Source organism: Phalaenopsis equestris, unplaced genomic scaffold, assembly GCF_001263595.1.
Source record: "Phalaenopsis equestris unplaced genomic scaffold, ASM126359v1 Scaffold233025, whole genome shotgun sequence".
Classification (NCBI taxonomy): domain Eukaryota; kingdom Viridiplantae; phylum Streptophyta; class Magnoliopsida; order Asparagales; family Orchidaceae; genus Phalaenopsis; species Phalaenopsis equestris.
In genome coordinates this window covers 95,341-119,236 of record NW_018250980.1, presented here as the reverse complement: position 1 = coordinate 119,236, position 23,896 = coordinate 95,341, and the positions used below count along the sequence as shown (strand labels likewise).

Here is a 23,896-nt window from a genome sequence, read left to right as displayed (position 1 = left end):
TTTTTGTGGATTCCTAGATTTAGCACTTAGGAGCCACGACCATGGGTGCTGGAAGACTCTGTTTGGCCGTCTTAACCTCAAAACATGCCAAAAGGGGGCACAAACATCTTGGGGTCAAAATAATCCTTATAATGTTTGTATGGGTAGACCATGTATAAATCAAATTTAAGAAGGATTTCCATAATATCTTTCAATCATAGCATAAGAACCCCAAAAGTGAGGTCGTCAAAATATATTTGAAAAAATACATCTTGAGAAGATGGATCCAACAACCCTGACTTCTTTAAGATTTGAGTAATATTTCAATGTACCAAGAGAAAACATGAGATTGAAAATGTTACTAGACAGTCAAAGTTAAGCAGCTTACTAGATTGCACTCCTAAATTTCCAATTGGTTCCCACAAAAATTTTTTTTAATGAAATTAACATAAGCATTTATAAAGCTATAATAAAATACGCATTTTTATTATAAAACGATGGTAAAGTTTCTTAAAAATTCTTCTCCCAGAGGGAGCGAGAGAGAGATTCAGCGCGAGCTTTCGGTTGGACAGTCGCACAAACTTAAAAGCGCGAGCGAAAACCGATCATCGAGGCAACGGCGAAGGAGGAGATAGATACGAGTGATCCGTAAAGTTAATCGGCCGCCTGAGGTACGCGATTGCTGCGTTGTTGGCGGCAGCAGCGGCGGCTTCGACGGAGTACAGATGGCAACGATGCAGAGTTTGCGGAAGGCTTATGGAGCCCTTAAGGATTCCACCACCGTCGGTCTCGCCAATCTCAACAGCGATTTTAAGGTTTTGATTCTAAAAACCCTTTTCCTTATTTAGGATTTTTGATCCGTAAAGTTCTCGGTGTTTGTTTTAACTAAATATAGTCATTTGATAGGGATCTTTATTAACCTGTTAGCTGGATTTCTCTCTGTAGGAGTTGGATATTGCCATCGTCAAGGCCACGAATCACGTCGAGTGTCCGCCCAAGGAGAGGCATATCAGAAGTGCGTCATGCCCATTCTCTTTTTTTTTGATCCGGAGATGTAGGATTCTTCTGCTTTCTAATCCGTTGTTTTATGTGATCGGTTTTGTTTTCAGGGATCTTGGCGGCTACAGTAATATCACGGCCGCGGGCAGACGTGGCCTACTGTATACGCGCTCTTGCGAGACGGCTTGCTAAGACTCACAATTGGACAGTGCGCATACTTTATCCTAAAATCCTACATTCTATTATTCTGATAATATATCTGGGTATCTCTGTAGTTGATTTCTTTGAGTTTTTTTTTTTTATTTTTGGTGTCATGGGATGGATTGGAACCAACATCGATTTGCTGAGAATAGAATATCTGTTTAGTTATGATTTTTCCTTGGCATGACCACGTTTTATAAAAAAGGATAAAAGGAATTCATTGCTTTTCTATCAAGTTCACTTGCTTCAGTAATTGAAACCTTATATTGCCTCATAACATCGTTTTTCTTGGATCCTTTGTTTCTCAATTCATTTGCAAAGTTTTAGATGATACCTGCAGCTTGTGCAAACATATTGTTGCCTTCTATTTTTTTTATTCTTGGGTTTTGGTGTTATAGCCTTGGGATCTTTGGGATTCCAAATAAAGTAATATTGATATTTTGTTGAGTTGTTTCTGTTGATCATCATGAAATGATCTTAATTCTTCAGATTCTTGGAGCTCAAACTTAATCTGTTTCATTGCATTTTTCTTAATTATTTTAAGTATACACCTCGTTCATGTGGTGAATTATCAGACATTAATCCCCTGGCTAAGAACAAAATAAATATGGAGCGACAAGATCCTTGGTGTGTTAGAGAAACTTTTCATATGCCTTCAGTTTGTTGATGGTGGTAGTTGGAATCACTAAACTTTTCTTTTTAATTTCTTGCTTAAATTAAAAACAAGTGATGATATTCCAGTTTTCTTGATTTTCTTACCTGACGCAATCATAGTGACACGTATGTCTTACTAGTTTCATTATCTCATCCTTTGTTATCTCTTATAACTTGTCCACGGATATCATCCTTTTTTGCTTAGGGTTTTTTTTATCATCATCATCACCACCTAGCCATAATCGAGCTTTCATATCATTATCACCTTCCAGGATGCCTTACATGTCATTTAAATTTGTGAAACAACTATTTTGAAGGGCTTCTCAAATGCACCTTTTTCTTGATATTATAATTGGAATGTGATACATCATTAACCTTAAAAAAAAAGAATTTTGATTGCTAACTAAGTTTAAATTAGGTGGTGTTAAGAAAGCATAAATATCAATATCAATCCTAACTGCCTTTTGTTAAAGGATTCATCATTTGACTCCTTAAAAGGCTGTTTTGGATTCCTTCTTTATTCTTTCCTTGTCTATATGAGGATAAAATAGTTGAGTTTGAATTTGTTTATCTGGACTTGAAATCTGGCATGTTGAGTGCAGTTCAAACAAACTTTGCTAAACAAACTATGGTTTTTTTCTAAACAAACTTCAGTTTAAGCCAACTTGGTTCTAACACTTTCGATTTTCATCAAAATTGAATTTTAATGTAGTTGACTTGAAATCACTTAGAACAATGTGATGAAAAGAAGAAATATATAGAAATATAGGACATTTCAATTTGATATAGGAATACTTGTACAGTAAATTCGTATATTACACAAAAAGTGAAACTCGGGCTCTCTCCTCTTAGATAACTACCATGTTACATAGTGACACACTGACACGAGAGCTTTTTGCTTCATGCTTTCTGCAGTGAATTGATGAAAAAAACAGTAGATAGCAATTGAAATAAAAAAAACTGTATTATAGGTATAAGGAAAACAGAGAACCTAAGATGGAGATATTTCTCTGCATCAACGAGATGTCTAAAGATTGGTTATTGCATTGTGTCCCACCAATAAAAGCCCCTTGGATTGTTTTACTGCTTGACTCTTGTTTTCTACCCATAAGGTCTTTCCCTCTTTTTTTCAACTGACATAGAGTTGGTATTTCTCTTTTCTTAACTTCAAGCAATTCAGGAATCGAAGGAAAACCACCCAGCTGCTGTTTCCTTTTTCTGTGTGGAAGAAAATGCAAGAACCGAGAAGGCAGCTATTTACCAACATCTGTCCTCTTCTCTGCATGGCTAAAAAATGCAAGAAACGGGAAGATAACTTTCCACTATTTGTTATCCAAGAATATTCACCCAGCGTCTGCCGCTATAACAAACTTTAATCTTTAGGAAACCACGGGACCATACTGTCAAGACACAAGAAAGGGTTAGGTACTCAGGATAAACCAACCTTGGGATGGTCTTTGACCCCGCCCCACTATCGTTTTCGCACTCCACTGCTCCTTATTTCAGGGGAAATCCTCCTCATGGGCGAGAATTTTCACCCATTCTACGAAAGATCCCTAACTCCTATATGACATGAAAATTTATAGGCCACTCCGAATACTTATAGCACCCCAATTTACTAACCTGCACCCGAAGGACATTAAAAAAAACTTTCTTAGTACTATTTCCTTATTTTATTTTATAAGACGTCGCTGCAATTTCTAACTGTTGAATCTAAATCTTGCTTCTGAATCATACACAAGGAATATAGTGTAAAAGCAGGAGAGAGAAAAAGCTAAAGAGAGAGAGTGTGCACGATAAGAATCTGGTTTATTTAAAGATCACTAATTAACCCTTGACTATAGAAAAGACTACTATTTACAGACAAGGGGGTAAATTGGAAAATTACATGATTATCCTTGACTTTACGAGGATGTTATAGGTTATTTTAGACATATAACAAATAAAAGAGCCTATGGTTTAACTATCGTATAGTTCAATTGGCAAGGACTTATAATCCTTGGGGCTAGGCACATTCGACTGACTCTTTTGTTTTGGGGAGATCAGTCGGCCCTGATGGTCATTCGATCATTCGGTCATCTGGGTTTCGCTCGGTCGCCCGGACTTCATTCAGCCAGCTTGGGCTAGTCGGTCATTTGTCTAAATCCAGCTGCCGACTGTTGAAATCTTGGATGAGAAACTCATGTAGGGGTGTAAACTAGTCGAACATGAAAGAACTTGGGTTCAGCTCGTGTTCAACTCATTAAAAAATATTACTGTTTGTGTTCAACTCGTTTATATTTCGAACACAAAAAATTTGTTTGTGTTTGAGTCATTTGCTTAGCCAGCTGAACACGAGCTGTTTGCAAACAATGAAACAGTTGAACACTCTAGATGCAACTGATAGGGGTGTATACAAGTCAAGTCAGCTCGTTAAAAAATATCATTGTTCGTGTTTGACTCGTTTATATATCGAACTCAAAAAATTTGTTCGTGTTTGGCTCGTTTGCTTGTCGAATCGAACACGAGTTCACGAACAATGAGCCATTTTGATAACTCTAGCCACACAACCATAGATGTTAAGGGTAGGGCGGGATCTAAATCTTATTATTTATATTAAAATATTCATTTAAATAAAATTAAATATTATTTTATTCTAATTTTAATTAATCATAACTCTTTGTAGCCTTGTAGTCTATTAATTATTTAAAAATAATACTCATTATATATGATTATACAAATAATTTAATTATTTCGAGCCAAAACGAGTTCGTGTTCAGCTCGTTTATATATCGAGTTCAAAAACATTTTTTGTGTTCTGCTCGTTTGCTTAGAGAACGAATCGAACACAAGCTATTTAACGATTCGAACACGAGTTGTTCATGAATAACGAGCTGTTTTGGCAGCCTTAAACTCATGTTGTCTGGGTAAAAATAGACGGTCAGACAAAAAGTGAATCACCATAATCTGACAGATAGTTTATCACTTTTGACAAAAGATTCCGCTTGAATATTCGGTGATGAGGCCCTTGAGCCTTTTGAAGTGTCTTGGAGGCTCTTGCAGTACGTTTGATGATATTTGGATGAGAGTTGGACTGGTTCTTTCTCTTAGATAGGTTTTGATATTTGATCACGATGACCCTCGCTCGGTCGGCCTAACTCTTGCTTTGACGGAGTCGTGACCGGTAAACGAGATTTTTTGGTTTTTTGCTGACGTGGTCCTTGCCCCTTTTGATCGACCATCTTTGATTGTGCTTTTGTTTTCTAGTATGTTAAATTTCCTCAAGCTTCATGCTGACGTATTTCTGATGAACTTATTTAGTTTCTCGATTCTCTTGCTTTCTTGAAAGTCGTGCTACGCTAAGTGCAAGTGAATTTATTGCAAAATATAAATTCATTTATTTTTTATATTCAATACTTTAATAATTAAACTCCTTGGATTTTCGTGCTCATGAGCTTTTATAAATAGGGCACGATTGGTGCTTACGTATCCTCGTGATTTGAGAGCTCTTTATTCAATCGTTTGGTTTCTAGAGGATCTCCATGGAAGGCAACGAAGAGATCTCAGTTGATTGTATTATCGAGGAAATATTGGTAAAAGCTTCTTGTGAAACTATTTCGTGTGCCTGTCGGGACAAAGAGTTTGAGAGGAAGAGATGACCTGAGGGTGGCAGCCGCCTTGAGGGTGAGAAAATCAGAACGAATAAGTTGGGTGAAGGTGGCTGGCCCGAGGGTGCGAAGAAACCTGTAATGTCGAAGAAGTTGGTTGAAGGCGGTCGACTCGATGGTGTGAGGTGAGTTAAGCAACTCACTTACAAGAAGAAGCGGGTGAAGTCTCGTTGTTCGACTCGCTGACCCTTCGGCAAAATGAAGGAGGCTAGCATGTTGGTGCACCGACCCCTGCTCCCGCTGCGCCTAGCACTCAGCCAGTTGTGTTGCCTGCTCAAGGAATAGCCAAAGCCTCACTGGCTTGCGGTTCTGAAACTAGTCCTTGGGGATAAAATGGTCAGTGCTCCGCAAGATAAAGGGACCTTCTTTGCTGAAACTAGACTTTGGTCAATCAGTTGCAGGAGCCCCACCAATTCTTGGTTAGAGTTGTCTTTCTTTCCATTAGTCTGAGTTATATTGAGCCTTCGACATGTGATGATGATCTGTTGTGAGTGTAAGTTCTTTTTGGTTGAAGCTTGTTCGTTGATGCAGGTGACGCAATTCAGAGCGTCGATTCACCGCAACCAGGCGCCGCCCGAGTTCCCGCTTCTAGTGCACATGTATGGAGCAGGGAGGAGTTGGCTGATGTTCTGGTCGGCCTCCAAGTGGGCCTTGAAAGGAACCCGTAGCTCGCAATAAAATGCGGAGGTGGAAGTGCTTCGGGAGGAGCTGGCGGCCATGAGGCTGGAGCACTCAATTAAATTTGCGACTCTTCGAGTGGAACTGGCCGACATGCGGTCGACCTATCTGATCCTGCAGGCCCAGGCCCAGGCCCATTCTGACAGGGTAGATGGGTTTAGGTTTGGAGGGCATGTGTTGTATGGGAAATTAGCTCGACGAGGGTATGTCTCGGCCGAGACGACGGAAGACCCACTTGTAAAATATTTTATCTCTGAATAAAATGTGTTTTTTATTCATTTTTGCAAAAGAAAACTAATTTTTGTCTTCAGTTTTCACTTCGATTTATGTGTTTATGTGATTTGGGCTTTGGAAGTTAGCGCATGGTTGTGCCGTGAGGTTTGAACTTCTACTAGCGCCCTTATATATAAGTGTTAGCAGTTGCTCCACATTCGATCTCTTTTTCTCCTTTCGGTCGACTAACTTTTCTTCTCTTTGATCTTCTAGCTTTTGTTCCTATGGCAAAGTATTCTCTGAAACTGTTCAGGATCGTTTGCGTGATTGAGCGGTCTGATTTATTTGCTGTTGATGTTTTCTCGCTTCAAGAGGGATATATCTTTGATATAGAGATTCATCTGTGTGTTGTTGGTCTAGATAGTCGGACGACTAACTATCTCGGGAGTAACCTGGTATTTTACCTGGAGTAGTTCCAATGAGGTCTCTGACTGCCGCTCTGCAAGGAGTTCCGATCTATTATGAATCATTATTGTGTGATTCATGTTCAAATCAAGTTGAATTCAATAGTGGTGATTGTGTCTTATGTGGTTTACTACTGATGAATGGAGATCCCGTGATCTCAAGAGCTTTTCTCCTATATAATCTCTTTCGGGGTTGTGATGGACGACTATGTGATCTTCGAGTCGACCCAGAAGCTACATCTGACTAGTCTTGAGAATACGATAAAAGATTTGAAGCGCCGGTTCGTTGTTGGTTCGACCAAGAATTGAGGGATCCAGGTCAAACTGACTGGTGGAGGCTACAAGAGGTCGAAGTTGGTGTATTCCCAAATCTGATCCTTGGCCTCGACTATCAAGGGGAAACAATTGTCGGTGGAGTAGTATACTGAGTGGGTCATAGTCAACAAGGTCCTCAACCCAAACAAATATGGGGTGATGACCGCAGAACCGTGGTTTGCATTGGATCCGGAGGAAGAAATGAAGCGGCTAGAGAGAATCTCCTACCCTGCAGAGAAGAAGCCGCACAAAATGGTGGCCCAACCGAAGGTTGCCGTGGAGGAGAGGGACGAGTTGGAGGGAGTTGTCGTCCAAATGTAAATCTTTCAGTTTGGGATTACATTCATTTCGCTTTTGAAACTACTATAGTTATTCAACGGATTTCCTCTAGAGAACTCATCATTATAGAACAAAAAATTGTTTTCATGAAACCAGGTACTTCGAGGGCTCTTGAAGGTGAGGGCATCGAATGCCCAGTTGCCTGGGAATGATGTTGAGGCACAATCAGAGGATCGATCGGGTCAGGATCCAACGACCCCAAGGCAGGCCCCTCCTTCCAATTTTATCAAGCTTGTTGCGAGAGGGGAGGCTGATCCGCCATCCCTTGGAGTTCTTGTCGAAGTTGATCCTGAGCCTATGTCCACGACGGCGGCTAAGGAAGTGCATGAGGAAGAAGTGGCACGGGTAGGCTGGTTAATGGGATCCTTTGGTTTTCTGCTGACGTGGTCCTTGTTTCTTTTGATGGACCATCCTTGACTGTACTTTTGTCTTCTAGTTCATTGAATTTTCTCGAGGTTCGTGCTGACACATTTCTGACGTACACTAAGTGTTGAAGTGGCGTTGGCAGATTCTCACTTGATTGTGAGGATAATTTAGTTTTATACTGGAATCATTTGGATACTTTTGGTGGTAATTAGGTTTTTATTATGTGGGGTTTGCAGGGGAGATGGACAGGTAGATTGAATTTTCCTTGAGCATTACTTTGGCACCGTTGCAAAATAAGAAATATAAATAAGGAAAAATTAAAAAATAATCGCATACATCATACTGTAATATAAATCAGGATCAAGAACCCACATCCCCAAAACAAAAATTGTGTTGTCCAAGGCTTCTTTGGCATTTGCCAGGAATTCTCGGAGGACCGACACTAAGGCACCAATGGGTTCGACGATGAAGGCATCCCAACCTCTTTCCTAAATCATTTCCTTGATGGGGCTCCCGGGTGAAGAGAAATCTCTCTTCAAAATAATATTTCGGGTGAAGAGAAATCTCTCGAGACAAGATCAAGTGAATGTAGCAAACTTATTTTCTAATCCAGACTTTGTTCATCTCCTTTCTTTCAGTGTAATGCTTATGCTCTATGATTGTATCTATTGATTTGTGATAATGTGCTTTACAGGTTGCTTTGAAGACTCTAATTGTTATACATAGGTCTCTAAGGGAGGGTGATCCAACTTTCCGTGAGGAGCTTTTGAATTTCTCTCTGAGGACAGGCATTCTCCAATTATCAAACTTCAAGGATGACTCAAGTCCTATTGGTTTGCTACATTCACTTGATCTTGTCTCGAGAATACTATATTTGATGGTTTGATTGTAGTTTTGGAATAATACAAGTCATCACCTTTTGTAGCTTGGGATTGCTCTGCTTGGGTTCGGACTTATGCTTTATTTTTGGAGGAAAGGTTGGAGTGCTTCCGCTTATTAAAGTATGATGTTGAAGCTGAACACTTGGAAAAACCTGTTCAAGGTTCAGAGAAGGTGTGGACAGTGCTGTCACATCATTGAAATTTTAAAGCAGAAGCTACTGTTTATTCTTCACTTTTAAGTTTTTTTTATTAAATAAGTTTACTAAGACTAAGGTTCATCTTTCAGGGCTATAGTAGAACCAGACGGTTGAATTGTGAGGAGTTGTTAGAACAGTTGCCCGCACTTCAGCAATTACTTTATCGTCTTATTGGATGCCGTGTAATCATCTTGGAACATTAGTTGATGTTTTATCTTTAATACTTTCATGAATGCACAAATATTATCTTCTGCTTGGAGGTTCTAATTGCTTGTAATGTTCTATTATATTTATCTTATTATACAGCCAGAAGGAGCTGCAATTAGCAGTTATGTTATTCAATATGCATTGGCGTTGGTGAGCCTCCACCTCCTATCTTGATTTCTTTGGTGAATTACTTCTTCCCGCTATATTCTTTTTTTGGCAGTTTAATCTGAATTTTAATCCATCGCGCTATTGTTTGCTATATACACTTATTAGATCATCGTTTTCCTCATAATGCAAGGTTACTTGTTGTTCAGGTTCCCTGGGTTTTCATTTTTTTTTTGTAAAGTTCGCCCTTTTATTATTTTTTAAATTCTTCTAGCTGCTGTTCTGTAATTGCTTTTATCAGAAATTGGACTGTTCTGCTGCTTGGTATTTTTTATTTAGAGTTCTATCTTGTACTTATTACTGATTTTAGATGAAATTTACCTTGTAATGTGATGCTTACATTTAATTGGTCCAAGTTGTGTATTGTTTAATTTCATGCGTACGGTTTCTTACCATCTTTTTATTCTATTTGACCTAGTTTTGTAGATTGATGCTCATATGCTATTAGTTTTGCACAGTTAAAGTGAACTCTGTTAATTGACAAATTGACGCAAAAGTAGAGTTGCTTGAGCTCATTCGTCTCGTAATCTACCTCTTCCCTCTAAAAAACTTTGAAGAAATTCCCTTCACTTTAACAGTCTCTCTTTTAATTTTATTAATCCATAATATCACTGCCTTGCTAATGCTTTCTATCTTTATCTAATATAATTATCAAACACTGTTAGATGTACATACATCAAATATATCCAGGCTAGTAATTTGTTGATTTTTTTCTAACCTGGAAATGTAGGCAGATGCCTTTATTAGTCATTCAGATTCTGTTATATATTATTGTTCCCTGATTGCAGTTAAAAATCGTCTATATTTCTTTTTAATCAACGTATTGATTGTAAAATTATGCTAATCATTGAATTGTTTCAAGAGAAATGCTTTCATTGTCACTGTTATTTGCTCTTGTTCTGTGGAGCTGTTGGTCCTATATGCTATTTTTGTATCATATATTTATCATATTTGAAAAAGTGATCTATGTCATTCTTTTGTTATCATAAATTTGCAGGTTCTGAAAGAAAGTTTCAAAATTTATTGTGCTATTAATGATGGCATCATTAACCTTGTGGATAAGGTGTAAATCGATATTGTTTCTCTTTAGTTTTCATCATGCAAGTCCTGATTGATCCGTGTAAATTTTATTAACATTCATTTTTTTGGCAACTTTCTTCTGGTATAGTTCTTTGAGATGCCAAGGCATGAAGCCGTCAATGCCCTTGAGATCTACAAAAGGGCTGGTCAACAGGTATACAACCATCCATTCGGACTACATTATTGTAAAAAAGTGTAGTTTCCCTTTTCTCTCTCTCTTTCTCTGTGTGTGTGTGTGTCTATATATATATATATATATATATATCTATCTATCTATATGTATATCTATCTATCTATCTATCTATATGTATATATATCCTTATTATGCTTAATATGCTAATTTCTTGTTCAATTCTCAGGCTACAAACCTATCAGAATTTTATGAGGTCTGTAGGGGACTAGAACTTGCTAGGAACTTCCAATTTCCAAGTTTGAGAGAGGTAGTTTATGCTGTTGTTCAAATGTTTTTTCCTGAATTCTTTTCGATTATGTAAGTTTTGCTGATTCATTCTCTTAATCATATTTCAGCCCCCACAGTCTTTTCTTGCTACCATGGAAGAATACATACGAGAGGCTCCACGAGTTGTTTCTGTTCCCACTGAGGCTCTGGTTAGCTTATGCATCCTAACTATTACTTCAGTTTTCTAGCTTTTTCCCTTCATACTTTTTCAATCTTTAGAAAGTGTTACTTATTGTAGAAAAGACGAAGTGGCTAGGAAACTTTGCATTGTTAGTCTATCAATTGGTTTTTACAAAGAAAATTATATAAAAACAAAAAGGAAATGTAATCACAATAACGAACAAAAAACCTGCCCTTAGTTATCTACTATTAATCTATTATTTAGGGATTGTTGACTGTTGATAAGAGAGCAAATTGTGGTTTCTTTCTTTTCTGTTTTTGTATGAATCCAGAGAGAGGTATTTTCTTGTAAACAAACTCTAATTTTTAATATTTAGCACTCATGTTTACCCTTTTTGATTCAATGGTCCTTCAACACTCCCCATCAAATTAGATGATAGAAATCTATCATTCTAAGTTTGTTTTACGCGGTTGCCTAGCCTTAGGGAAATTTTATCATTTATTAGCTTAAGGGCTATTTAGCCTTTTGTTATTTATTTTTATTTAGTATAAATAGAGCTAATTTGTTTAAGGTTAGAGTTATGCAGAATATTATTGTCTTGAGTTTTAGTGTTAGGTTTTGGGGAATGAATTCCTGCCTCTCGAATTGTAGGATATGGTAGAGATAACCCACCTCTCGCATTGTAGTTGCTTATCTTTATGTTTTCATATTTTACTAATTTGATATTGGTGTTCATGAAGTAAAATGTGTTTTTCCTAATATTTGTAAGAAATCCATTCCAGATCGTCTCAAATTAGTATCATAGTATTTGGTTATGGGAACAAGAGTGGGTAGATCGAGAGCCAGAGTTTTCACATAGAAGCAATTGCAACAAGTATCGAGGCATACAAAGTGCTTGATCTCCAGACGCAATCGATAGCATCATGGCTTGCCACACAGTTGTGAGTTAAGCTTGCTGGGAAGGCAATGACAGGATTGCGTCTTCCGTCTCTTTTACTTGTGAAAACCGGCGGGATTTTGACACGTGGGAAGCGGACGTTAGGACTTGCGGCGTAAGAGACCCGAAACTCCCATCTTCTCTCTCCGAGACTTACGGATACAGTTGTGACGTGCTCGAAGCTAACTGTAGAAGCAACAATGGGATTGCAACATTTCATTAGGTCGAGTCTTGAAATATAGTTACGACAAGAGCTAGCTGGGAAGCCCAAAGCGGGATCGAGATTAAAAAATCGAGCTAGCCAACGATAGATTTGAATGGTACAAACATGATCAATTTGAGGTGGAGCTCACAGTACAGGCGTGTTGATCCAGTCCAATTGCAAGTGTCGACCGAACGTAGTGATATAGTTGCGATTTTCAATCCAAAGTGAGTCACGCTAATTTATTGGCTCTTCATGATAAAATATAGGTTGAGAATAATTGCAACAAAATGTATCGATGATTTGGAAAAGAAATTGAAGGAAGAGATTAGTCAACTTAAATGTGGGAAAGAGGAATGATTCTCCACTATATACGATAAGTTTACTTCCATGGAAGATTTATTCGGAAGCTTGGAGGAGATATGAGAAAGCTTATTGAGATACAATTCAAGACCCTACCGACTGTTCAATTTGCAAGCCCTAACCAAGGGTTGACCGAACATTCCGTGACCAGATCAAGTGTGAGGATCATGAGGATGAAAACATCCACCATCAAGAACTCTTCTTAGGATTCTAATTGGGGGTGGATTAAAAATTTCTGATAGAGGGGGGTGAACCGAAACATGGAGGAGTGGTTATGTAAGCAGTTGGGAGGAGCACTTGGAAGGAATAATGCGACATCTGAATAGATGGGATGACCCGATGTAGGCGAGATTAATTGAAAGAATTGGAAACGGATTCGAGTGACACTATGTGGGGGGAATTGCAAGACATATGGATGTTGGGAATGAGCAACAACTGATAGAACGGGATGACGTGCAATTCGAGCCTGAAAAAGATTGCTTCGAAGTATATCGGCCTGAAGCAGGTAATCATGGTCGGTTGTACCCTGGCGCAGGGCTGCATCTAACTGCGCTCCTGCCCTTTGCAACGCAGCCTTTTAGGCGGAAGGAAATTTAGGAGTAACTATGGAGGTTGGGATCATACATCTTTCTGTGGGCTCTTTCTCTAGCCTAGTTTTGCTAGTGAAGAAGATGGATGGTGGTATTTTTGTGAGGATTATCGAATTGTGAATCTCAAAACAGTACATGACAAATTTCTCATTCCAGTAACTATCAACAAGCTATTGGATAGGTTATTTGAGACTTCGGTGCCTGCAACATTGATTTGAATACAAGGCATCTTCAGAGTCTGAGGCAACCGAAGGATGTGCACAAAACTACATTACGGACTCCTGTGGGTTACTCCTAATTTCTGATAAAATGAAAAGATTCCTAGTTAATGACGCAATGTGGGAGCCATACTGTCTTATCCATCATCAATTTTTTGGAGGGAAGTATGGTTACATCAGTGCCTAGCTTAAGAGTAATTTTCTCATTTATTATCAGGACACGATCTTGGAGCTTGGAATTACCAAGTTGGAAATTGTCGATTGGACGAAGGAAACTCATCTAATAGTTTTATTTCTCAACAAAAATAGAATTCAAAGCACAAAAGAACCATTTTTTTTTGTAAAATTTAAAGTTACAATTACTTTGTGCATCTTTTTAAATATTACAATTGATAGAAAATAAAAGCCAACTCACTATACCTATCAGTTTGTGCTCCACTGTACTTGTACACGTACTTCCTGAGGTTTATTTAGTCTTATAAAATGTTATCAACTAAAGGTTTAAGTTCATACGACTTAGTGGACAAATGTTTCTAAATTATAATAATTCTCATTTTAAAATATTTCGTAAACATGTTGTAACAGTAAAAGGCCGTACAATAAATGAGAGCAGTAAAATAGAGCATTTTCATTTACTTTCATTTATTAATGCTATACTTTTCAAAATTGGGAGTTAAAACTATCGGCTTGTGCTCCACTGTGTTTGTACACGTACTCCATGGGATCCAACTAGTCTATAACTGTTTTCCCTGTAAATTGTTATCAACTAAAAGTTTGAGTTCAAACTACTTAGTGGATAAATGTTTCTAAATTATAATAATTCTTATTTTAAAATATTTCATAAACATGCTTTAATAGTAAAAAAGCTGTGCATTTAATGAGATCAGTAAAATAGAGCAGTTTCATTTACTTTCATTTATTAATGTTGCACTTTTCATAATTGGAAGTCACTCTCTAAACGTATTCTTTTAAAAAATATGCTTCATTTCAACACACCATAAAAATATACAACTCTTCCATTTTCATGTACGGGTACATTGCGTTTCTCTGCCAGTACCATTCAGTGGTGACTCTCATATATATGCATATATTATATTTTATTCATTTTTTCTTGAATTTAACATTTAAATGAAAACATTTATTTTTGCATTTAAAATTGAAGTTGGAAAACAATAAATAAACATAATTATTGTACAATCAAACAAATTGATCCGCTTCAGCAGTGTCTGAAGCAGTGTCATCTGCTGTCATTTTCTCAATTAGTCTAAGCTTTAGAAAACACCTATATGTACAATTTAGTTTTGATTAGCCTTTTTGAATAATAATCACTCCATTAATTTATTTTAATTATTGCAATTTTATCAATGAAGTTTTTTAACTTTTTGATTTGCTAAGCCTCCTAAGAGGTTCTCTTTTCCGCATATGGCTTAACTTAATCTACATAATCATAAAATTTATTTAATATAATGCATGGATTTCTTACCAAAAATTTCCCTTTTGCTTTTCTGATTTCAGTCTTTTCGTCGATTACCTTAAACAATTATTAACAATATTGAATGCAATTTAATATAAAGTATATGTAATGTCATTTTAAACTTAAAATAAATTAATATTTACCTTTTTTTTTTTTTCCTTTTCCTTGCTCTAAAAAAATTTAAACCAACAGTAAGGCTCAGTCAAGCCCTCCCTTGCACATACGCCTGATCCCGTGAGCTCTTCTCCTTCCCAAATTCTCACCTCGTTCCTACAAACTACACGAGAGGTAGGAAAGTTTCCTCCTTCGACTCTGCCAATCAGCTAGGCACAATTGCCTCTCCTTCTCGGTTTGCTTGGATAGAGCATAGGAGGCCATTTTTTGTATGGAGAACAGCTTGACACTTGTCACCCACTCTCTCTCTCTCTCTCTCTCTCTATCTCTTGCTTCCTCTGTCTCTCTCGCTGGATTCGAATGAGTAGAGACGAGGAATAAACCTCGTTTTAATGCTCTCATGAGCAGTGAACTTCTCATTCAAACGACACTTGTTGTGTAGGTGCTTTGAATAGGTTAATCTTATTTTATTTTATTTTCTTGTAGCACTTTCATTACTAGGTCCCAATCCCCGTATGCAAAAAAAGTTGGGTTGTTTTAGGTATCCACAACCAGCATTTACACAATGTTGGTTGGTGGATGAGTGACTTGACACTTAGAGACAAAATGTGAAGTGAATGTATCGTGAAAGGGTTGGTATAGCTCCAGTGGCGAACAAGATTAGAGAGTCGTCTTAGATGGTTTGGTCACATTAAATCTTGTTCTTTAAAAGAGAAGAATAGAACAAAGTAAATGTTGCTGAGATGAGAAAGCTTAGGTGGATGAGTGACTTGACACTTAGAGACAAAATGTGAAGTGAATGTATCCTGAAAGGGTTTGTATAGCTCCAGTGGCAAACAAGATTAGAGAGTCGTCTTAGATGGTTTGGTCACATTAAACGACGGTCATCTGATGATCTGGTTAGGAGAGTAGATGTTTTGAATTCAATTTTGTTAAGAAAGACAGAGGTAGACCTAAAAAGACTTGGGCTTATTGAATAAAAAATGATCTTAATATATAAAAATTAAATGAAATTATGACACTCAATAAAATGCAGTGGAGAAAAAAGATTTATATAGCTAATCGTACTTAGGCTCTGTTTAGTGCAGCTGCAGCTGCGCTGCCCCAGAAAGCTGCTACGGGGAAGCAGCTGTGAGGAAACTAACTGTCTGTTTGGTGCAGCTGTGTGAAACTAGCTGTCGGACAGCTGTTTATGGATAAATGACCATTCCGCCCCTCTTCAGTAAAGCTGTTTAAAACAAAATATAAATAATTTTTGTATTAAACAATAACAATATATAAATTCATTTAATTATTATTAATTTGAAATTAATGAATTAATCATTAATTATTATTAAATTTCTATCTAAAAAATTGCACTTAATGTATTTTTGGAATATATATTTTGTTTTATTCTAGCCATTTGATAAGAGATATTTTACATACAATCGATGTTAAAATGAACGTGTTTTAAATATAATTGATGTTAAATATGACATGCAAGATGCACATGCCTTCTTCAATGTGACAATAACATAGCGGTTGCACGCAATATGCACATGCCTTCCAAGCTGCTTCATGTCAATGCAAGAAAATATAACAAAAAAGCATTACAATCTGGGAAAAATAAAAAAAGCATTGAAATCCGGAAAGCAACAGTAAATGCAATCCCACCCTCCAAATTGTTTGGGAAAAAATGACCTTATGGCGATGAATTGCCATTGAACATGTAAATGTTGTTCCATTACAAGAAGATATTAATAAAAGAAAAGTAGTCTTTATGAGCCTCAAAATACATACATTTCAACTAATAGAATTATTATTATTATTGACACCAAAATGTGATATAAAATATTTGGATGGTAGAAATACAAAAAATAAAAATTAGGTGTTTAGTACGCATACATCAAAAAGGGGCATGCACTCATCCTATCAAGTCCTAACAGTCCAAAACAGAAGAACATTATGGATGCATATTCACCAGAAAGAGATCGTGAGGCCGGCCAAGCTGAACAAACCAAGCCAAAGGAGCCAATTCAACCAGGCCAAAGCCACCTGAGATAAAAAACAGGAAAGAAAATGACTAAGATTCGATGTTAAATGAAAATCATGCACCACCAAGGAAGAGTTTTCATCAAAAACTATTTAGAAGTCCAACGTTGGATTCACAACTGCAAGCTTCAGCGACAATAACTGGTAGAAGAAAACTATGTAATCACATTCAAATTTACAAGGAAACTGAAAACTATATTGTTTTATGAGATCATATTACCTCGACTTGTCGTTACAGTGATTGTACATAGTTGATTATCTCATCAAGCATAACAGCCTTTCCTGCGCTCTAAAAAAAATTCTACAAATATTTAAAAAGATGAGGCTAAGCAGTCATTAGGAAGCAAACATAAGAACTGCAGCATTAAAAGTCACTAAATAGAAGATACGAAACTTATGCCACAGTACAAAGAGAAGGCTTCCCCTAGGAGCAAGGACGAGAAGTTTAATAATTGCATAATGTTTGGCATGCAAATCTCCAAATTTTGTCACATACAAGAAAATAGTATGACTCATGTAAATCTCCATTGATATAGGATCAGGAAAGCAGGCTATGCTCCTCATTTCATAGCACATCAACAAAAAAACACCACTATTTCAACTTAAATAATGTAAAATACACAATTACATGCATATGTAAGGTAGTATGTATGTAAATATAAATCACACATATATAAAACAATTAGAAAATCAACACATATAATCAAATCAAGGTGTTACACATGTAGGCACATGATCAAATCAGAAAATCTTCCCCCAAGAACTTTCAGTGTTAAATGAAAATCATGCACCACCAATGAAGAGTTTTCATCAAAAACTCCATTGACAATTACAATGAATTAAAGCCCAAAGAAAAAAGGCAAACAATAAACAAGAACTCAGAGAAAGTAAGTGGTTCAGTTTAATGTTTGTTTTATTTTTTACACACAGCACAGGATGAAACATAGAGAAATCCCACTGTAAAGAAATCAGGATATTATAAAAGGAGAATAGCAGTGCTTAGCACACTCGATTTATCTTTATGTCGGACTTTTTCCTCTCTTACAAGCACACAGAATTCAAGAAAATCCAAGAATTATCAGACAAAACAATCAGTTCAATTGATTTGATAAAGTTGTTAAGCACTGGGAAGTAAACTCTGTATATAAATTAAATGAATTTGCTAAACACGTCCAAGAAATAATCTTCTAGTTATTAAATTAGCTTCCTTGAGCATTATTCCTCCTTCAATATTTTGGAACAGAAATTCATATATCAAGGTTCGGTTCAACTTGTCAACAAGTTCCAGAAGCACCAAACGACTTGGCCTTCCATACAGATCCATCCTCAAGCACAAGCCTAGCATCACTGGTTTTCCATGGCCTCTCATTTGAAACTAAATTTTAGGCAAAATACAGTTAGGAAGTAAAAATACATTGCTCAATCCTGTTTTCTCATAATCCAATAGAAGTCACTCACTCGACTAAAATAACTGAATTATGCTTACAGATTAGAAGGACAGTTACTATATAAATGAACTCACCACTTTCATCACATCCAGATAACACTGCTCTGCCTTCTTTCGCAGCCTGCAAGGAACCCAATCAGACAAGAATTAATAATAAGCTTATACGAAAAGAAATGGTTATTAAAAAAAAAACCCCAACAAGGAGCATCAGGCAGAGCTTGCAATTCACAACAAACTGAATGGTACGGTTCTTCCTTTGTATCATTACAAAATGCAATGGCCTAAAACACTAACATAAACACAAATCCAATCACCTCATAGAAGTGCGGCGGCGATGAACTCGGTGACGCCGACGTAAATAAGGAAAAGTTAGTTTGTCCGGAGGCGGAAATTGGGGGGAGGAGGTAGAAAAAATGGGGTTGTGTTCGACGGAGATGCTAAAGGAATATGAGAAGCTCGTGTGAGTGGATTTGCGGCGTTGGAGGCAGAAGCTGGAGAAGATAGCGGAGGCCCGGATGCGCGGTGAGCTTCAGGAACAGGGCGCAGGGGGCTTCGGGCGGAAAAAGAAGGCGCGGGTTACCTGGCTCGTCGAGGAAGAAGAAGGCGCAGGGGGGCTTTAGCGAGAAGGCTCGGGAACACCAGGAGGAAGCTTTCGCGAGAGAAGAGGATCACGGGGCCTATGGTAATATTAGCAGGGCGAACGCCGAGCCGCGGGGACGATCACACGACCCGCTTTCTGCCAATTTTAGCAGTGTATGGCCTCGAAGCTGGCATCCAAAAGATCAAATGTCGCAATTTGGGGTCGCGTCGTACGAAAAAACGACACTAAAAAAAGGCTTAGTGGGATAAAGGCTTGTTTTTGTTGTTGTTGTTATTATTCTTTTATAAGTAGGTTAATTAAAATTTTAAATTATTTATAATTACAACTATTAGCCTAACGGCAATTTAATCTTTTTTTTTTTTTTGTAATTTACTTTAAATATGGCTAATATATTTAGGGTTGGGGTTATGAGAAAATTGTTGTCTTGAGTCTTAGGGTTAGAGTTTGGGGAGAGGTTCCTACCTCTCAAAATTTAGAATTTGGGAGAGATCACCCTCTCGAATCGTAGGTGCTTCTCTTTATGTATTTTTGTTGTACTGCTATTATTTTGGTGTTCATAAAATAAAAATATGTTTTTGCCCAAATTTCTATGTGAAATTTATTCAAGATCGTATTAGTTTGTTTATAATATCTTTAAATGTAGAGTTGTTGAGCTCTTTGTAGAATATATTAGCGAACTATCTTTTATGTTTTGGCATGGAGTGCAAATCAATCATATAGTTTTTTTTATAAATTGTGTGGTAGCTTGAAGGTGAGATTCCTTAGGCTTGGGCATAAATTGACTTTTGAGACTTATTGTAAAGGTGTGTATGTAATAAATAGATTTATGTTTCGGCTAATTTTTTATATTGCTTGATGTCCACTTCTGTTTCTTCTTTATTTGTGTTTTGTTTCAGTCAATCATTTTTGTTTTTCTTAATAATTTTATATTTTTATTGAGAGAATATTTTCTGTTCTGAGTGAGCAACTTTTATATCTATTAAATGTTTGACTTAATCCAATTTTTTTAGTTTGAATTTTCCAGGATTTTTTTTTAGTTATTCTTTTTCTTCACTATCATCTTCTATTATAATTATATTATCATTATATGTAAAAAGGATTGTTTATTTTCACCCATGGAGTGTTTCATGAAGATATGACCTCCTTGACTTTTTGTACTCCATTCATTCATGATATAACCATACTTTTGGAGTTTCTTTGAGACCCTTAAAATGCCTTTCTCAATTTGCACTCTCTTTTTATGAAAGAGTTATCATATCCTGGTGGAGGACCTGTATAAACTTTTTTTTCAACATCTTGTGTAAGAGACCATTTTTCATATTATGTTGTTGCACAGACAAATAAAAGCTAGAGCATGATAAATTAAAATGCAAATCGTATTCATTTTTGTCGGAGTAACTATTACTTGTTACTCCCTTTCTTACGATGAAGCATATCCTTTGATAACTATTCTTGCTTTGTATTGTTCCATGCTTCCATTTGCTCTGTATTTTAATTAAATGATTCATTTATTTTAATGTTTTTCTGTTTTGGCAGCTTAGTGGTATTCCAAGTGTGATTTTTTTCAAGGCATCGTTCTTTTCTCTGATGACATCCTTCTAATTTTTATTTTCTAATGTCTCATATTGGGTTTGAGGTATTTTGATTTAGTTAGAGCTTATATTTATAAGAAAAGTTTTATGTACTGGAGAAATTTTTTACAGAATGTATATTGAAAAATGAGATACAATGATGAATGTATGTTAGGTTGACCGTTGTTATCTAGAGGTTTGTTTTGAGTTTTGAACTGAATGGAAATTTTAATTGAGCTTATTCCTCCTTTGAATGGACTTGAAGGGAGTAAAATGAGTTGGAATTTGTGTGGTTGGGGATGTCAAGAGGAAGAAAGTGATTTCATTTCTAGTTGGTTGTTCTCCTCTTGAAGATGAGTTTGATTGTAAAAAATTGCTTTCATCAAATATATTGTGTATTCTTAGATGTTCATTGAGAGAGTTCATCATTCAGGAGAGTCATAGAGTGGGCTAACAGATCATTTTGACAGAGATAAGACTCTCGCTCTTGTGACTCTCGCTTTTTTTTTTTTGCCTAAATTGACTAGAGATGTGGAGAGGTACATCAGGCAATGTGGAGTTTGTTATCTGACCAAAATCAGATGACAGTCCCAGGGGTTCCGTGGGTGGATGTTAGTATAGATTTTGTTGTGGGTCTTCTGAGGACGCAACAAAACAAGGATTTAGTGATGGTTGTGGTAGATAGGCTCTCAAAGATGGCTCATTTGTACTTTTCCATAGGACACTATTTGCTTCACTTGCAGTTGATTTGTACTTCAGGGAGATTGTGAGACTGCATGGGATCTATCAAGGATCATTACTTCTAATAGAGATGTCAAGTTTTAGAGTCACTTATGAAGGATCTTATGGGAAAACTTGGTATTAAGCTTCAATTCAGCTTAACAACTCATCCACGGATGGATGGCAAAAGAGGTGATGAACACGAGTCTTGGAAAACTCTTGAAGTGATTAATAGAGAAGAACATCAAGCTGTGGGATCTGAGACTAGCCCAAGCTGAATTTGCTTACAATCGGTCCATGAGTAAGACTATATGGCATACTCCTTTTGAGATTATCTATGGGAGCAATCCACACACTCCACTGGTGTTGGTATCGCTTCTTCCTACTTCAGAAGTTAGTGTGGATGCTGAGGCAAGGGTACAAGAGATTCAAAGGCTACTCGAAGATGTTGGGAAAGAGATTATCAAGTAGAACCACAAGTACCGGCACAAGGTAATAAAATCAAGGAGAAAGTGACTTTTTCAGAAGAGAGATATAGTGTGAATCACGTTGAAGAATGTGAGATTTATCTTGGGATCTTTTAGGAAACTGAAACCTAAAGAAGATAAACTTTTCAGGATCCTCAAGAAGCTGAGTGACAATAGCTATAGGATTGACGTACCAGGAGATTACAACATTTTCTAATACCTTCAACTTGGTAAACTTGATTCCATACATGAGGAGACGGAAGCTTCAACGAATGAGGTCGAAGTTCCCCCAACCTCAGGAGACTGATGCGTCCGTCTCAACGTTCTAGACGGGATGCGGGAATAACTTGCGGTTTGGACTAATTCAAAAGAGAAGTTGGAAGGGCTGGTCGACGCTCATTTGGCTTAGGGTAGTATTATATATTATTTTATTTTATTTTTAGGCTAGTATTTTGATTGCGTGTTTGTTCGGGATAGCTGCCGACGACTCTGGTTTTCTGTTCTAGGGTTGTGTCCAAGGGTTGAGTGGTGCTTCGACTGTATTTCGCTCCTTAGGTGGTGATTGTCCTCATCTAATCTTCCTCTGCATCCCTCTCTGTGCTGCTGCAGTTGCCTTCCCTGTTGCAACCGCCCAAAATAACAGCTCCTTTTTTGTATGCTGCAGATGCCATCTTTCCCAGCCACCCCATGCTTTCCACAGCAGCTGTTCGGCTTGCCCTTCCTAGCTGTTACCCCCAAACAGCAAGCTTCTGCTGTTTGGCCTGCTGTTCTTTATTGTCCACCCTCCTACCTTGCCGCTGCCGCCCAAAACAGCAAGGTGCCGCTGTTTGTCTTGTTGTTTACCTGCTGCTCTTGCTCTTCTGCTTGCTGCCACTCAGGACAGTAAGCCACAACCATGGTGTCGCTGTTTTCCCGCAGTCCAGCTCTCTCCCTACCTTGTGGCCACCTTTCCAAAACCCTAACAGCCACCACTACCATCTTAGGTTCACCCTGGTTACGTGTTATGTGTCGTGTTCTTTTTATTTCATGTTTCAGTATGCTGGTTGTAGTTTTCTGTTTGATTTCAGTAATAGTATTTGCTCTTTCCTTAATTATTATTCTCCGTAATAGGTTTGCTTCTGCCTTGCCTTGTCATGGAAATTAGATGACTAAGGTGATGCACAAAAAGGATTTCAGTTTCCTCATACTAAATCATTTCCTTTAGCAACTGCCTCCACTTTCTATTACAGTTCCAATGAAAATTTTGATACAACAACAACAAAACCTTTATCCCACTAAGCGGGGTCGGCTACATGAATCCTTTTTCTCCCATTGCATCCTATTTAGTGTTTGCATCCTATTTAGTGTTATATTTTCATTTAAATCTAATAAATTAAGATCATTTTTTATACAATATTTCCAAGTATTCCTAGGTCTACCTCTTTCTTTCTTAATATATGTCAAATCTAAAACATATACTCTTCTAATTGGATCATCAGATGGTCGACGTTTAATGTGACCAAACCATCTAAGACGACTCTCTAATTTTGTCCGTCACTGGAGCTACACCAACCATATTACGGTATATTTATTTAGCATTTTGTCTCTAAGTGTAAAGCCACTCATCCACCTTATCATTCTCATCTCGACAACACTTAACATAGTTTTATGCTTCTCTTTTATAGGCCAACATTCAGCGCCATAGAGCATTGCAGGTCTCACCACCGTCTTATAAAATTTTCCTTTCAATCTAGGCAGTACTTTTCTATCACACAATAGGCTCGAAGCATTCCTCCACTTCAACCAACCAATTTGAATTCTACTAATAACTTCCCCATCAATATCACCATCACTTTGAACAAGACTCGAGATATCTAAAGCGTTCACACCTTTTAATAATTTGATCACCAATAGTTACATTTCTGTCACTAGAGCTACTACTACTAAAATTACATTCCATGTATTCGGTTTTAGTTCTACTCAAACGAAGGCCTTTAGACTCCAAAGTATACCTCCATAATTCAAGTTTTTCCTGAGTTTTTTCTCTCGTCTTATCCACAAGAAGGATATCATTAGCAAAAAGCGTACACCAAGGTACATCCTCTTGTAAGTGTCAAATAAGACCATCCATAACTAAAACAAAATGATATGGGCTTAAAGTTGATCCTTGATGTAAACCAATAGAAATAGGAAAATATTTGGTCAATCCTCCTGTT

At 37.2% G+C, this 23,896-nt stretch overlaps 1 protein-coding gene across 1 annotated transcript in view; it reads left to right on the top strand.

The window, feature by feature from the left end:
• The first annotated feature begins 487 nt into the window (after window positions 1-487).
• LOC110038525 (putative clathrin assembly protein At2g01600) overlaps window positions 488-23,896 on the top strand; it is a 28,993-nt gene continuing 5,584 nt past the window's right edge. The window contains exons 1-11 of the mRNA XM_020743392.1: window positions 488-794; window positions 925-994; window positions 1,089-1,186; window positions 8,550-8,688; window positions 8,781-8,908; window positions 9,023-9,115; window positions 9,240-9,290; window positions 10,303-10,368; window positions 10,474-10,539; window positions 10,745-10,825; window positions 10,914-10,994. Of these exons, the coding sequence (XP_020599051.1) occupies window positions 705-794; window positions 925-994; window positions 1,089-1,186; window positions 8,550-8,688; window positions 8,781-8,908; window positions 9,023-9,115; window positions 9,240-9,290; window positions 10,303-10,368; window positions 10,474-10,539; window positions 10,745-10,825; window positions 10,914-10,994 (963 nt within the window). The 5' untranslated portion in view covers window positions 488-704. The remainder of the gene's footprint in view (window positions 795-924; window positions 995-1,088; window positions 1,187-8,549; window positions 8,689-8,780; window positions 8,909-9,022; window positions 9,116-9,239; window positions 9,291-10,302; window positions 10,369-10,473; window positions 10,540-10,744; window positions 10,826-10,913; window positions 10,995-23,896) is intronic.